Genomic DNA, 14,703 nt, shown 5'->3' on the forward strand with positions numbered 1-14,703 from the left:
CTCCCAGTGGCTAAGACCACTTAGCCACTGGACCACCAGGGAAGTCTCAATCAACATATTTTGAATATGTGAATGAGTGAACACACAATCTGATAAGTGGTTGAAGTAATTAAATGAAATTATAAATATGATGGGCTAGGAGAGCCAAGTGGGTATGTCATTAAGATGTAGATAAAGTATTCTATTATAGATTGATAAAGTTAGAATAGCTTCAGCAGCATTTCTTCTTTACTTTTGATACATGCTAAGACATGCAAGAGCTTTTAGCTCCCTGTTGTTAAAAGAAAAGCAGACTTCCTTTCATTCTAAACCAAAGGGAAGGAAGGAAAGTGTCAAGTGTGATGACCACACAGGAAGTCAGTTTTTTATTGTCTCCAAAACAATTTCCTCTACGATATTAAAAGTAGGCCTTCCTTTCCTCAGGGTTGTCCTCTTAAAAAAGCTTGAGGAGTGTTCTCCTGGGCTGGGAAGGAGAAAAGTTGGCCTCAGTCCTCTGGAATCTGTGCTATAATAAGGCCCACCTCACAAACCTTCAGTTCAGTTCAGTTGCTCAGTCATGCCCAACTCTTTGCAACCCCATGGACTGCAGCATGCCAGGCCTCCCTGTCCATTACCAACTCCCGGAGTTTACTCAGACTCATGTCCATTGAGTCAGTGATGCCATCCAACCATCTCATCCATAGACCTTAGAGAACAGCTTATGTGCAGAGACTAGCACCCTTCAGACACATATGGTGGGGTGGGGGATGTGGGATTAAACAGGAAAGGCTCTGTGTGAGGAAACTGGGACTCAGCTCGTCCTCTGCAAGGCAGACACGAGCCATGTTTCTCCTGTAGGCCATCTTGACAGGCCCCCTCTTCTGCTATATGGTCAGCTCATCTGCAGACGCAGATCTACCCTGGGGTAATGCTGGGCCCAAGGCTGGTAGTGGTCATCTGCAGTATTTTAGGACAATCTGATTTTCCCACGTGGGGCATGGGAAGCACCAAAAAGACATATGTCAAAGTCTTCACCCCTAGTACTCCAGAAGGTGATCCCATTTGGAAATAAGGTCCTAGCAAATGTAATCAGTTGAGATCATTAGGTTGATCCTAACCCAATATGACTGAAAACCTTATAAGAGAAAGTTTGGGATGTCCCTGGTGGTCCAGTGGTTGAGAGTCCACCTGCCAATGTGAGGGGAAACAGGTTTGATCTCTGGACTGGGAAGACTCCGCGTGCTGTGGGGCAACTAAGCCTGAGTACCACAACTACTGAAACCTGTGTGCTCTAGAGCCCGTGCTCCACAGTAAGAGAAGCCATTGCAATGAGAAAGAGAGCCCACACACTGTGACAAACAATAGCCCCCACTTGCCACAACTAAAAAAAGCCTGCATGAAGCAACAAAGACCCGGAGCAACCAAAAATAATTAATTAATTAATTTTTTGAAGAAGATAAAATTTGGACACAGACATACACATACAGGGAGAATGCCATGTGAACACGAAGATGACCGTCTACAAGCCAAGGAGAAGGGCCTGAACATACCATTTCCTCACAGTCCTCAGAAGGAACCAATCCTGCCAATTCCTTGATTTCAGACTCCTATGCACTCCAGAGCCATGAGATAATAAACTTCTGTATCACCTAGTTTGTGGTACTTTGTTGTGGCAGCCCTAGCAAACTAATAGAGAATCTAGGTCTAAAGTCTCTAAAACTTTTTAAAACATAGGGAAACAAGTGAAGAGGAAGGCTTTAAGAGACCAGTCATCTTTAGGAGATGGCTCTCCCTGTTCCCCAGCCTGATGTAGATGCTCCCCTGTGCCACCCCATGCCTGTTAGTTAGTGTTAGTCACTCAGTCATGTCCGACTCCCTGTGACCCCATGGACTACAGCCCACCAAGCACCTCTATCCATGGAATTTCCCAGGCAAGAATACTGGAATGGGTTGTCATTCCTTTCTCCAGGGAATCTTTCCAACCCAGGGGTCGAACCCAGGTCTTCTGCATTGCAGGCAGATTCCTTACCATCTGGCCACCAGGGAAGCCCCCCTGTGCCTGTGCATCTTTCCATCAAAGAACCTGTTACCCAGAAATGTAACCATTATTTACACATTGGCCCCTCCTGGGACACAATCAATTCTTCGGGTGTAGCAATCATGCCTTATTTGATTTTGTATGCTCATCAGCTAATGATGCTCAGCATATAGCAGGCCCTCAGTAAATGTCTGTGGAAGGAAAGAATGAGTGAATGCCTTGGAAGAGGCCCAGGGGAGACTGGTTTATCGTAGTCATTCTAACTCACCAGGCCCATCATGAATCACCTTAGGGTCACCTTGTTATAATTCCTTCCTAGAGAAGTATTATAAAAGGCAAACCCTTCTCTTCTCCCTACATTTCAGCCTTGGCTCAGAGACAAGGCAACTTTCACTGCCCTTCAAACTTAGGCACTGTTGGAGAGGACATTTCTGTTTTCTTTCTGCCTTTTCCTTGGACATCCTCAAGAGATGAAAGAGTTAATCTGATTGGTGAGTCTGGCATCTATTAGACTTCATTGTGGACTTTCCTGGTGGCTGGCTCAGTGATAAAAGAATCCACCTGTCAATGCAGGAAATGAGGGTTCAATCCCTGGGTTGGGAAGACCCACTAGAGGAGGAAACGGCAACTCACTCCAGTATTCTTGCCTGGGAAGTCCCATGGACAGAGGAGATTGGATGGGCTACAGTTCATGAGTTTGCAAAAGAGTCAGACATGACTTGGAGACTCAATAACAGGCTTCATTGTCAGAGGATGGCTCACTCTGCCTCAAGAGAAGGGAAAATCTCCCCCCTTCCCTCTCTCTCCCTCTTATTCTTTGGGCTCATAGCCGCACCTCAGTTTGGGCTTCCAGTTATCACGGAGTAGGAGGCCCTGGTTGGTCTCCCTGGGATAGTGATGGTGAGAACACACACCGTGCTCCAGCTTCTCGGCCTACAGCTGGAGGAGAGGTAGTGGGAAGCCCCGTGTTGGCCTCAGGCCTACAGAGAGGGCTTTGGGAAATATGTCTGAAATATCAATTCTCACCACATCAGGAAGTTTAAAATTCTCATCATAACAGGAAGTTTATTTTGCTTGCTGCTATGTCTCTAGGGTAATACCACCTCAAAATTTGGACACACTCATTAAATGTCTGCTGAAAAAATCCTTATTTGGCCCAATTCTTTTTGTCTATACTCTTGGTCTAAACCTAGGAAGGGACAAGAGGTAACTGGAAAGCCTAACAAGAATTGTTTCCTGCTGTGTGATATTGAACATGTATGCTGAATCAGCTACGGGGTGGTGGGGGTGAGGTAGACATGGGGTTACCATGCTCTGTGTACTCTGAGCAGCATTTCTTCACACATGCAGAGTGCATTGACACTACTTGGGGGGAATTGCCAACACACTATAAATAAGCTCATAATAAGTTTAAATATCTGCTGCCAGCTGCTCTGTACTTATCACTTATTGCTGCTCTCATTGGCTGCAGTGCACAGCCCTTCTCATTAATCAAAAAGGAAAATGTACGGGGTTGAGCTGAGAAGTCCTTACTTGTTCTCTGATTGCAGGTGGAGTCATCCCCAGGGGTTCCATTGGCATTCCATGCATAGGCCTTTATGGTGTAGAGAGTCCCGGAGTCTAAACTGGTGAATGTCAAGGAGGTGTTGGTGGTATTTTCTTTCCATATTCTACCCAAACCATTAGCTTGCATAATGGACACAGAGAATCCAATGGCCATATATACAGCTTCCCACTGCACAAGAATAGAGTCTGAACTTGGAGAGCTTACTTGTAGAATAGGTGCCGCCAGTACTGCAAAGACAAGAACATGTCCATTTGCATTATGAAAGTGCGATCAAGGATAATTCAAATTTAGGAATAGAAAATTTGAGCTTGATTATCCATATTATGAAAAAATTATTTGCTTTGCAATAGGATTCATGTCAGAGTTGTTATATTTGTTATTTAAATGTGTATTAATTCCAGATGACTCAGCAGATGACTCAGAGTGGCAGGTGGCGCTAGTGGTAGAGAACCTGCCTGCCAATGCAGGAGACATAAGAGACGTAGGTTCAATCCCTGGGTTGGAAAGATCTCCTGGAGGAGGATATGGCAACCTACTCCAGTATTCTTGTGTGGAGAATCCCATGGACAGAGGATCCTAGCAGGCTACAGTCCACAGGGTCACAAAGAGTCAGACACGACTGAAGCGACTTAGCACACACACACAGCAGAGGAATGGGAACAGAAATTCTAATATTAGAATTCAACTGGAAGTTGGTAAGAAATTAGATAAAACCTCTTAATCATAAAATAAATCAATAAGAGAAATGATCATTTATACTATTTTAATGTGCACACAACTTTTCAGAAGTATGCCAAGGTATAACTTCATCAAACCAATTTAAGTCATGCTGATGACCAACTCGAGCTGGTTTTATTTCAAATAAGTCAAAGCAGCAAAATCACTCCTACGTGCCCATCATATCTTCATAGATAACCGAGGTTAAAAACAGAAATCCCTTTTTCAGAGATTTTAAAAGCAGGGATGCTTTTTAACAATGCCCCCAAATGGGTTTTATTTTCCAAAGCATCTGGAATTTAAATACGACCTCCTCCACAGTTATTTGAATTAAAAAAAAAAAAAGTGTCACTTGGTGGCTTTCACTTCTGGGCCCTGAATCATCAGCACTCACAAGACAAAGAATTACATCATGCATTTGCAGCCTCAGTACAATTGATTCAGGTCACAAGCAATTGCTCAGCAGAGGATGAGCATCTAGCTACCTGTCTTTGCCTGTTTTGGAGGTGATGCCTGGCTTCTCCCCGCAGGACTGATGGATCTGACGGTGATCTGGTACAAGGTTGCAGCTTTCAGGCCAGTCACAGTGCCTGGGGAACTGGCCACCGTGGTCTCAATGACAGTGTTCCCGTCTTCGGCCGTGAGGAGGTAACTGGTGGCCCCTGGCACTGTAGCCCATTCCACAGTGATACTGTTGCTGATTTTTGAATAAGCCTGATCAATAGTGGGTATTTTGGGAGCTAAAAGAAATTTTGAAGATGTACATTAGTTAGAGTACCTATAAAGATTACTTCTTTCATCATTTTACTCTTCAAACTAAGTCATTCTCATGCCATCCTTCAGACATAAACTTTGCCCTTATTTTCCTGATCAAGAAAAAAAAAGAAAGGTGGAAAGAAAAAAAAAGGTAAAGCTACTACTTTTCAGAAGAGAGTCAGAAAGCTCAAAGTTCCCATTCAGGAATAGGATTTCAAAGAGGTTTTTCCCAGTTGCCTCTTTTTGTACTTTTAAAACAGTTAAGTAAGAATGGGGAATAATTTTGAGAAAGAACTCTGAGGGGAGGGAGAGAGTAAGGAAAGGACTTCACTCTGGAGGATTCTACTCCAACTTGGCACCTTGTGAATCCCCAGCCTGCTTTGTCCCTAATCTCGCCTTCCTGCCCCACAACTGTGCTCCACTGCCTCTAGTGATGACCCACCTCCATCCCCCACCCCTGCCATAGCTGTGATTTCCATTCACGCACTTTGCACATTTCCCAAGTGGTATTTCACCTAATGGAAAAGGAGGGAGAATTGAGATGTTTCATAATTGTACTGTTTTAGTATTATCAGAGTATAACAATTTTCAGATTCTTCTATATAAACTTTATTCTCTCCTTCTCTATCAAAATATCTGCCCCAGAATAAGAATGAGTTGCTGTGGTCCCTCCTCATCTGGACCTGGCCATGGTTTGCCAGGAGGCGATGAATGCTTATGTTATGAGTTTACACTAGGCATTCCTATACTTTGGGAATGGGGTAGGAGATACAAGATAGCAATCAGATTGACTACTCTGCAAAACTCCATGGACACAAAAATGCTCTAGGTGTAGGAGGTCCAAGTGGAAGAAAAGGTCAAACCAAAATTGCTGGGTTTTATGTTTAATGAACTGCAATTGTGGGCTTCCCTGGTGGCTCACTGGTAAAGAATCTGCTTGCCAATGCAGGAGATGCAGGTTAGATCCCTGATCCAGGAAAATCCCCTGGAGAAGGAAATGGCAACTCACTTAAGTATTCATGCCTGGGAAATCCCATGGACAGAGGAGCCTGGTGGGCTACCGTCCATGGGGTCGCAAAGGAATCGAACACAACTTAGCAACTAAACAACAACAACACTGGATTTGCTGGGTAAGATCACTGTATGCCAAATTCAAAACTAAAGGGCAGAACAAAACTCTAGGGCAAAGAGGAGAAGGAGTAAATACAGTGTGGATGTGTGATTTGCCAGTATCAACTCCCTCCAGCAGACCCCCACCTGCCAAATTGCCTTGTGCATGACACAGACAACCTTCTCTTTCTGTCCCCAAGGCCAAGAGAGCTGGCTTTGGCAGCATCTCAGAAATAACCATGCTGCAAGAATGGACAAAGAGTCCACTGTGCACTGGCCAGACATTCCTTGAACATCACCCAGGACTGTCTCCTTCACCATCAAAAGAAAACTCTGATGGCTTATATTCTGGGGAGAAGTTGCAGGGATTCATCTTAGCCATTTGCCAGCAGAAGCTGACTCTGCAGGAAGCGCCTATGTCCCCGCCCCCCTGCAGGATAGAAAGCCCCTGCAGGGGTCTCACATTCATTCCTCCCACACACTCATCCCCTTTCTGTGCCCCAGTTACTTGTCCTTGGCTAGTCTTTTGCCTTCTTTCCTCTGACTTTGTGGTATCTCTCAACCTCTGCTTCTTCCTTTGACCCCATTATTCATCTTATCTCCTGTTAGCCAGTCCTGCTCATTGCAATGGACTCATTTCCTGGACAACTGACAACCAAACCGGACTTTGTTGTGACAGTGCCTTCATGGAGTGGTTCATTTGAAAGGCATCTAAAAGGCTGGCATGACAGGCATGTCAAGGAGCCTGAGGACTCCACAAACTTTGTCCTATTGAATTAATCTGGGAGGGGCAGAGTTTCCCAGCATAGTAGTACATAAAGCCAGTATCAGCAGGATGAAACACAGAGTTTCATGGCAAGAAAATAGAAAAGGATTTAGATTCCAGAATACTAGGTTTGAGCCTTGGCTCTGCCATTTGCTTCTCTCTGTGAACGTGTACTGGAGAGGAGCATGGCAACCCACTGCAGTATTCTTGCCTGGAGAATCCCATGGACAGAGGAGCCTGACGGGCTACAGTCCACAAGGTCTCGAAGAGTCGGACACAACTGAAGCGACTGAGCATGCATGAATCGACATGTGCAAGTGATACCTCTTCTAGTTTCAGTTTTCTGTCTTGAATATACAGAATACTAATAATTTCTACATCTTTGAGTTTACTTTGAAATGTAAAATGTCTGCATCTTAAGATAGTAAAGATTAAGTGAAATAGTGAATGTAAGGGCACATCGAAAGGTAGGAAGGGTGTGTGTGTGTGTGTGTGTGTGTGTGTGTGTGTGTGTGTGAACCAGGGCTAGCAAATTTTGGGTTTGGAAAGGCCAGGCCTCATGGTACTGCCATGGGGGTGGGGGTTGCTACCAGAGGAGGTGGGATTCTGGAGGGTCTGGGGTAGGCACAGGCCGGAGAGACAGAAAGCCCGTTTACATAAGGCGTCTAAAGCAGCATCTGACCAGTAATGGCAACGAAAAAAGATCAACATCGCTGTACTATGTTTCCCTTAAAAGATAAGAGATTGAGTAGGACGTGTAAGTCTCCATAAATTAGCAGTGGTTCTTCACTCTTCCTTGGTTCTATATTTGGCCCACTTACTGCATCGATGAAAGAGAAAAATTTATTCCCTAGATTTGCAGTCAACCAAAAGTGAAACCCTTTGAGTCTCAGCATTTGTGCATTCTACCAACTCAGAGATCTTAATTATCCCAGCTGGCCCCAGGGATCAGACACAGATAAGTAGCTGATGCCAAGAGCCCAGAGAAAATCAAAATACACACACACCAAATGAAACCTCCTATGCAGTATCAATAAAACACTTTGCATCTGTTGAAAAGACAGGATAAATCAATTGACAGCATCATCAGTATCTCAGTCTGTCCCATTCCTTCTCTCAAATAGTGTGGATAGTGGGATTGAAAAGGGGCCCATTTTGAGGGCCCAGTGTGTCTGGATGTTCTGGGACCCTCTAAGAGACAGCAGAGCTGGATTTCATCCATTTAAAGGCCACTTATTATTTTAAAAACTACTTCATATCTATGGCCAAATAGTTCTTCTCACAGCTTCCTAGTCAGCCCTGAAGTTGTCTTAACAATAAGTAAGAATAAAGCATGATATAATAATTTTTAAAAACCTATTTTATAAGCACAGATTTTTATGGCTCAGTCATAAATCTCTATCACATATTTTAATTGCTTTATTTACATTTCCGTTTCTGTGGAATGAACAAAATAATAAATAAAAACTGTTCTTACTTGTACTGAATTGCTATGAGAGTTTATTTGTGATATAATTGATATAATACAGTTTCTTCAGATAATCTAAATCTCTGAACATAAATTTCCATTCTAGGGACTTAAATTTCTAGAATGTATGAGCCAGGAGAAGCCTGTAGAGAAACAATCCTTGCCTTTAGTCATTTATTCAAGAAAAATGGTGATAAAATCTTCTAAAAGAGAGACTTTTTCTAGCTCTGGGTTTTTATTATTTATATTTTATGGATGTGATATTAGAGGTATAAAATCTTTTTTATTAAAGTAGAGAATCTTGAAATTTTCATTAGAACTGTTTCTAGCTCTCTCTTCTAATTCCTTAGAAGACAAATAAGAAAACATAAATTAGGCTCTTCACTCTTCACTCTTGTTTCTTTGACTGGAATGATAATCATTGCAATATTTTACTAATGGGTAACTATGTCTGAGAAAAATCTATGACTGCATGACTCTATACAGCTCAAGATGAATATCTTATGAGGATGTATCTTTAAAGTTTGATTGATGTATTTGTCTTACCAGTTATACTCACAATATGAGTACTCAAAAAATGTTGAATATTTTTCTTGGTATAGCCTTTCTATTTTAGGGCAGTATAAGAATTAACAGTGGAAATGAAAATGAAATATGGGTAGGGTAAACTTGCATTTCAGGGACTGTTACCTGTTTTTGTTGAAGCGACCTGAAAAGAAAAGTTTAGAAAGTTAGAACTATAACGAAAAACACCATTTGAGGAAATATAACACCTAAATCAGAGCAGTAATACACTTAGAACAACATGTTTATACATAATGTGAGCAATCTTCCAATCTACACACAGTAGCGATTTGCACAAACTATTTCCCAATACTAAAATCTACCAGAAAGCAATCCTAAACAGAATTGAGAGGCTGGAGGCAGATCGTATTACTATTTCATTTTCCTTCCTGAATTTGCCTAGTGACTAGTTCAGTAGTTGCTGACAGATATTTTAGAAACCTTTGTCCTTAAAACATAATGATATTCTTGTTTCCTTTCACTAGTAAATTGCATTAAATTTCAAACACACAAACATATACAATCTTGGTATGGTCCCAAAGTATTTTGATTTCTATCTCTCCACCCCCAAAGCCTTCAAAAAAAGAGAAAGATACTGAATATATCTTCCCCACCCCCCAAATAGTTACAGGTAGGTCAGAATGGTGAACTCACCATTTTAAGACAGATAAGACTGAATCCAACCACAGATAAAAATTTCACCGGTGCACCAGCCATCCTGTTGGACTGAGCACTCACATGGCACACAACAAAGTGGGCAAGGTCCTCCTTGGTCTCCAGGTGGGCAGCACGTTTGGTTGCTGGGATGTGGGGCTGCAATGCTGGAAACAGACCCTGGGAAGTAGCTCCTCCCCTTCTGTGTGGAGCTGACCTATAACTAGAGGCACCTGGAGACTGGCAGGTACAGGTATTGCAAAGGCTAAAAAAAAGGAGAGTGGAAGTAAGCCATGCCAAGCGGGCCAAAAGGCTACTGTAACCTGGGTGTAGAATGCTTTTCTTTCCTATTAAAATTTTTTTTCTAAATAAAGATTAAACAAAGCTGTATAGAAATTATTGACATAGTGGAATGACTATTTTAAACTTGGGGATTCTGACCAGTTTTAATTTCTTGTCACCTTTATTTGTTATTCTTTCTGTTGTTTCAATGCAAAGTGATCAGTTCTGCTGTTGGCTGGTGCTGGGGGGACTGGAGAGATGTTGTTTATGGGTACAAACTAAAAACTAGTAGAAAAATATATCTGGGGGATTTAACATGCAACATAATGATTATATTAATAGTTAATGATATAATATTTATAAACCTCAAAGTTGCTAAGAGACCAAATTTTAACTGTTCCCAACACAAAAAAGAAATACTTCTGTGATGTGATAGAGGTGTTAGGTAATGCTACTGCAGTAATCATACAGTATGTAAATGTATCAAACTAACACTTGTACACTTCAAACTTATGTCTTAAACTTGACAGTGTTATACATCAATCATATGTTTAAAAAAAGAAAGAGAGAGACAGAATGGAAAAAAAAAGGACAGGAGCATGTCCTACACTGAGGGCAGTGGGAGGTCCTTGATGAGCACATTAAATTCATTCATCCCAGCACTGCCCTGACATTCTAGTACCTTTTAGATCCAGGGCCATCTTTCTAGTTCAGACCCTTAATAATAATTAGCATTTAATCCAAGCACTATAATATTAATTCTAACAATAAACAAGGACATAAACGAGTAATAAACATTGCTAACTGACTTGTATGAAATCATACTAATATTAAATGGTAGAGCTTGGATTAAAACTCATCAATCTGACTCCACTTCCAACCAAAATGGGGTAAAAGGAACTGATTTTATCCTGACTTCAAGACTTTTTATAAATGTATAGTAATTAAGACAAGATTAATTATAAGGATTGGTATCAAGATAGATAAGTAGATCAATAGAGCAGAATAGAGTTCAAAAATAGACCAATATATATGTGACAATTGATTTTCAAAAAGGTGTAAAGGCAATCTAATGGGGAAGAGTCTTTTCAACAAATGATGCTGAGGGAATTCCCTGGCAGTCCAGGGGCTTCCATCGTGGTTCAGACGGTAAAAAATCTGCCTGCAAAGCAGGAGACTTGGGTTTGATCACTGGGTTGGGAAGAACCCCTGGAGAAGGGAATGGCTACTCACACTCCAGTATTCTTGCCTAGAGAATCCCATGGACAGAGCAGTCTGGTAGACTACAGTTCATGGGGTTGCAAAGAGTCAGACATGACTGAGTAACCAAGCACACACACACACCAGTGGTTAGGGTTCCACACTTCCACTGCAGGGGACATGAGTTCAATTCCTGGTTGGGGAACTAAGATTCCGAAACAGAGCTGTGCAGCCAAAAAATATGAAAACAAAAACAAAAACAAAAACCCAAAAACAAATGATGCTGAAAAAATTAGACAACCATATGCTAAAAGCATAAACATTAATCCATACCTCACACCATACAAAAATTAATTCAAAGTGGAGTATAGTCCTAAACATAACATCTAAAACTATAAAACTTCTTTTAGAAAAAAAAATAGAAGAAAATCTTTGTGATATTAGGTTAGATAAAGATTTCTTTGATATAATACTGAAAGCATGATCCATTGCAAAAATTTGATAAATTGGACTTCAACAATATGAAGAATTTCTACACTATTCCAAGAATGAAAAGACAAACCACACTGGGGGAAAATATTTGCAAATCACATGTTTTACATAGGCCTTGCATCCAAAAATTTTTTAATTAAAATTTAGAAAAAAAATATGTGTATGCATGAGTATGTTTATGTATATACTCCCAAAACCCAGCAATAAGAAAATAACTCAGTAAAAAACAGGCAACTGATTTGAACAAACATTTCACAGAAGAAGATATATACATGAAAAATAAGCACATGAAAATGTCCTTAGGGAGCTCCCTGGTGGCCTAGTGGTTAGGATTCCAGCTCTCACTGCCATGGCTAGGGTTCAACCCCTGGTCAGGGAAGTTCCTGCAAGCAGCATGGTGAGGGGGAAAAAAAATCCTTAACATTATTAGTTATTACAAGAATGTAAATTAAAACCACAATGAGATACCACTGCATACTTACTACACATCTAAAATTAGAAAGACTGATGATACCAAATGTTAGCAAGGAAATCTCATTCCTGGTGGGAACATAAAATGGCACAACCAAAAAACAACTTGACTATTTCTTAAAAAGTTAAACACACACTGATCATATGACCCAGTCATTTCACTCCTAGTTATTCACCCAAGAGAAATAAAAGCATATGTTCATATAAAAACTTGCATACAATGTACATACAATGGAATATTACTCAGCCATAAAAAGGAACAAAATTGGGTCATTTGTAGAGTTGTGGATGGACCTAGAGACTGTCATACAGAGTGAAGTGAGTAAAAAAGAGAGAAACAAATATCATATTAATGCTTATATGTGGAATCTAGAAAAATGGTATGGGTGATCTCATTTGCAAAACAGAAATAGAGACACAGACATAGAGAAGAAATGTGAGGACATCAAGGGGGAAAGGTGGAATAGGAGGTGGGATGAGTTGGGAGATTGGTATTGATACATATATACTATTGATACTATGTATACTTTAGGTAAAATTCTGAAGGAAATGGGAATACCAGGCCACTTGACCTGCCTCTTGAGAAACCTATATGCAGGTCAGGAAGCAACAGTTAGAACTGGACATGGAACAACAGACTGGTTCTAAATAGGAAAAGGAGTACATCAAGGCTGTATATTGTCACCCTGCTTATATAACTTCTATGCAGAGTACATCATAAGAAACGTTGCGCTGGAAGAAGCACAAGCTGGAATCAAGATTGCCGGGAGAAATATCAGTAACCTCAGATATGCAGATGACACCACCCTTGTGGCAGAAAGTGAAGAGAAACTACAAAGCCTCTTGATGAAAGTGAAAGAGCAGAGTGAAAAAGTTGGCTTAAAGCTCAACATTCAGAAACTGAAGATCATGGCATCTGGTCCCATCAGTTCATGGGAAATAGATGGGGAAACAGTGGAAACAGTGTCAGACTTTATTTTTTTTGGCTCCAAAATCACTACAGATGGTGATTGCAGCCATGAAATTAAAAGATGCTTACTCCTTGAAAGGAGGGTTATGACCAAACCAATGGTTGCCTGGGATGGCAAAGGGCGGAAAAGAGGGATTACAAAATTAAAATATATAAATGTATCAAACCAACGCTTGTACACCCCAGATTTGTAGTTCAAACTTGACAATGTTATATGCCAATTATATTTAGAGAAAGAAAAAAAAAAAAGGACTGGAGCATGTCCCTGTGCCGAGAAAGATAGTGGGAGGTCCTTAATGAAAACATTAAATTCATCCATCTCTATTACCACCTGCCATTTACAAGAGGGATTACAAAACTGGGGATGAAGCACATGTATGTTATCTGAATTATGGTGATGGTTTCATGTGTGTATACATATATGTCAAAACATTGAGTTTATATTATAAATATGTTCAGTTTATGGTATGTCAGTTTATCTCACTAAAGTTGTTTTTAAAAAATCAGTCTAACTCTACACTCGAAGATCCTTCCACTAAACCACTGTCTTCTGTGAGTTGACTACTATGAATTCAAGACATTTTCACTGTGCATTTAATAAGTTTCTATGGAGCTTCCCTGATGGCTCAGGTAGTAAAGAATCTGCCTACAATGTGGGAAGACCCCAGTTCCATCCCTGGGTCAGGAAGATCCCCTGGAAGCGGGTATGGTAACCCGCTCCAGTATTCTTGCCTGGAGAATTCCATGGAGAGAGGAGCCTGGAAGTATAGTCCAAGGGGTTGCAAAGACTGAGACACAACACGACTGAGTGACTAACACTTTCACTTTCATAGAGTACCTACTGCACATCAGGCACTGTTAGGGGCACAGGGGATATAAACAGAAGCAAATCAGAGCTCTGCACTCATGGAGGACTCTAGTAAGAGGAAGACCAAAAGAAGACGCTAATGTTGGAACTATTTAATGCCAGGTATCGCTAAACCTAAACAAAAAGCCGAGTAACAGGAAAGAATATGGAGGGATGGAGTTTAGTTTGTATACCTCAGTCAGAAAGGACTTCTCCAGCAATGATGTGCTTGAGCAGGGACATCAGGGAAGAGAGGATAAATCCCTTGGAAACAGGAAAAGAACATGCCAGGTAGAGGGAGGAAGAAAGGCAAAGGACCTGAGGAACCGGAGGGCTTGGCCAGAGCAAGATGAGCACTCACGCCCTCTAGCTGCGGAAGTGGTGGCTGGAACGCCAGCTGAGCCTCTCTCAAGCTTGCCTTTAGCCTAGAGTTGCCTTGCTCAAAATGACACACTCTTCCCTGGGGCAACCACATCCAAAGACTGGGAGATGAACAAATGGAGTTTCTCCTTGCCTGGTTTCAGGAGGGGAGATTTACCAAAGTGAATGGTGCACTATGGCATCTACCAGGGTCGGGTGAGGGTGAGGCTAGAGAGGCAGGAAAGGAGCAGAAGTTGAGGCACCACTCTCAGGCTCACACAAGCCCAGGATTCCATGAATTCATGGTCATGGCCATGAATTTAAAGAGATGCCAGTCAGCATGGCTGTGTATTTTTCTGGTCATGTGCAGGCACAGGGAAGACTGAGAGTCGTATTTAAGTAAGACCAGGGTATTACTTCTAGTCCTAATTGGGGGCTTCTCAAGCACCACTATGAACAAAG

The 14,703-nt window shown here is 41.4% G+C and overlaps 1 protein-coding gene across 1 annotated transcript in view; it reads right to left on the reverse strand.

Annotated features, from left to right (window-relative positions):
* FNDC7 (fibronectin type III domain containing 7) overlaps positions 1-9,682 on the reverse strand; it is a 29,163-nt gene extending 19,481 nt beyond the window's left edge. Inside the window, exons 1-4 of the mRNA XM_052638117.1 lie at positions 9,620-9,682; positions 9,092-9,110; positions 4,787-5,041; positions 3,551-3,811 (exon numbers count right to left, since the gene is read on the reverse strand). Of these exons, the coding sequence (XP_052494077.1) occupies positions 3,551-3,811; positions 4,787-5,041; positions 9,092-9,110; positions 9,620-9,682 (598 nt within the window). The remainder of the gene's footprint in view (positions 1-3,550; positions 3,812-4,786; positions 5,042-9,091; positions 9,111-9,619) is intronic.
* Between the last annotated feature and the right edge of the window lie 5,021 nt (positions 9,683-14,703).

This window comes from Budorcas taxicolor, chromosome 3 (assembly GCF_023091745.1).
Source record: "Budorcas taxicolor isolate Tak-1 chromosome 3, Takin1.1, whole genome shotgun sequence".
Classification (NCBI taxonomy): domain Eukaryota; kingdom Metazoa; phylum Chordata; class Mammalia; order Artiodactyla; family Bovidae; genus Budorcas; species Budorcas taxicolor.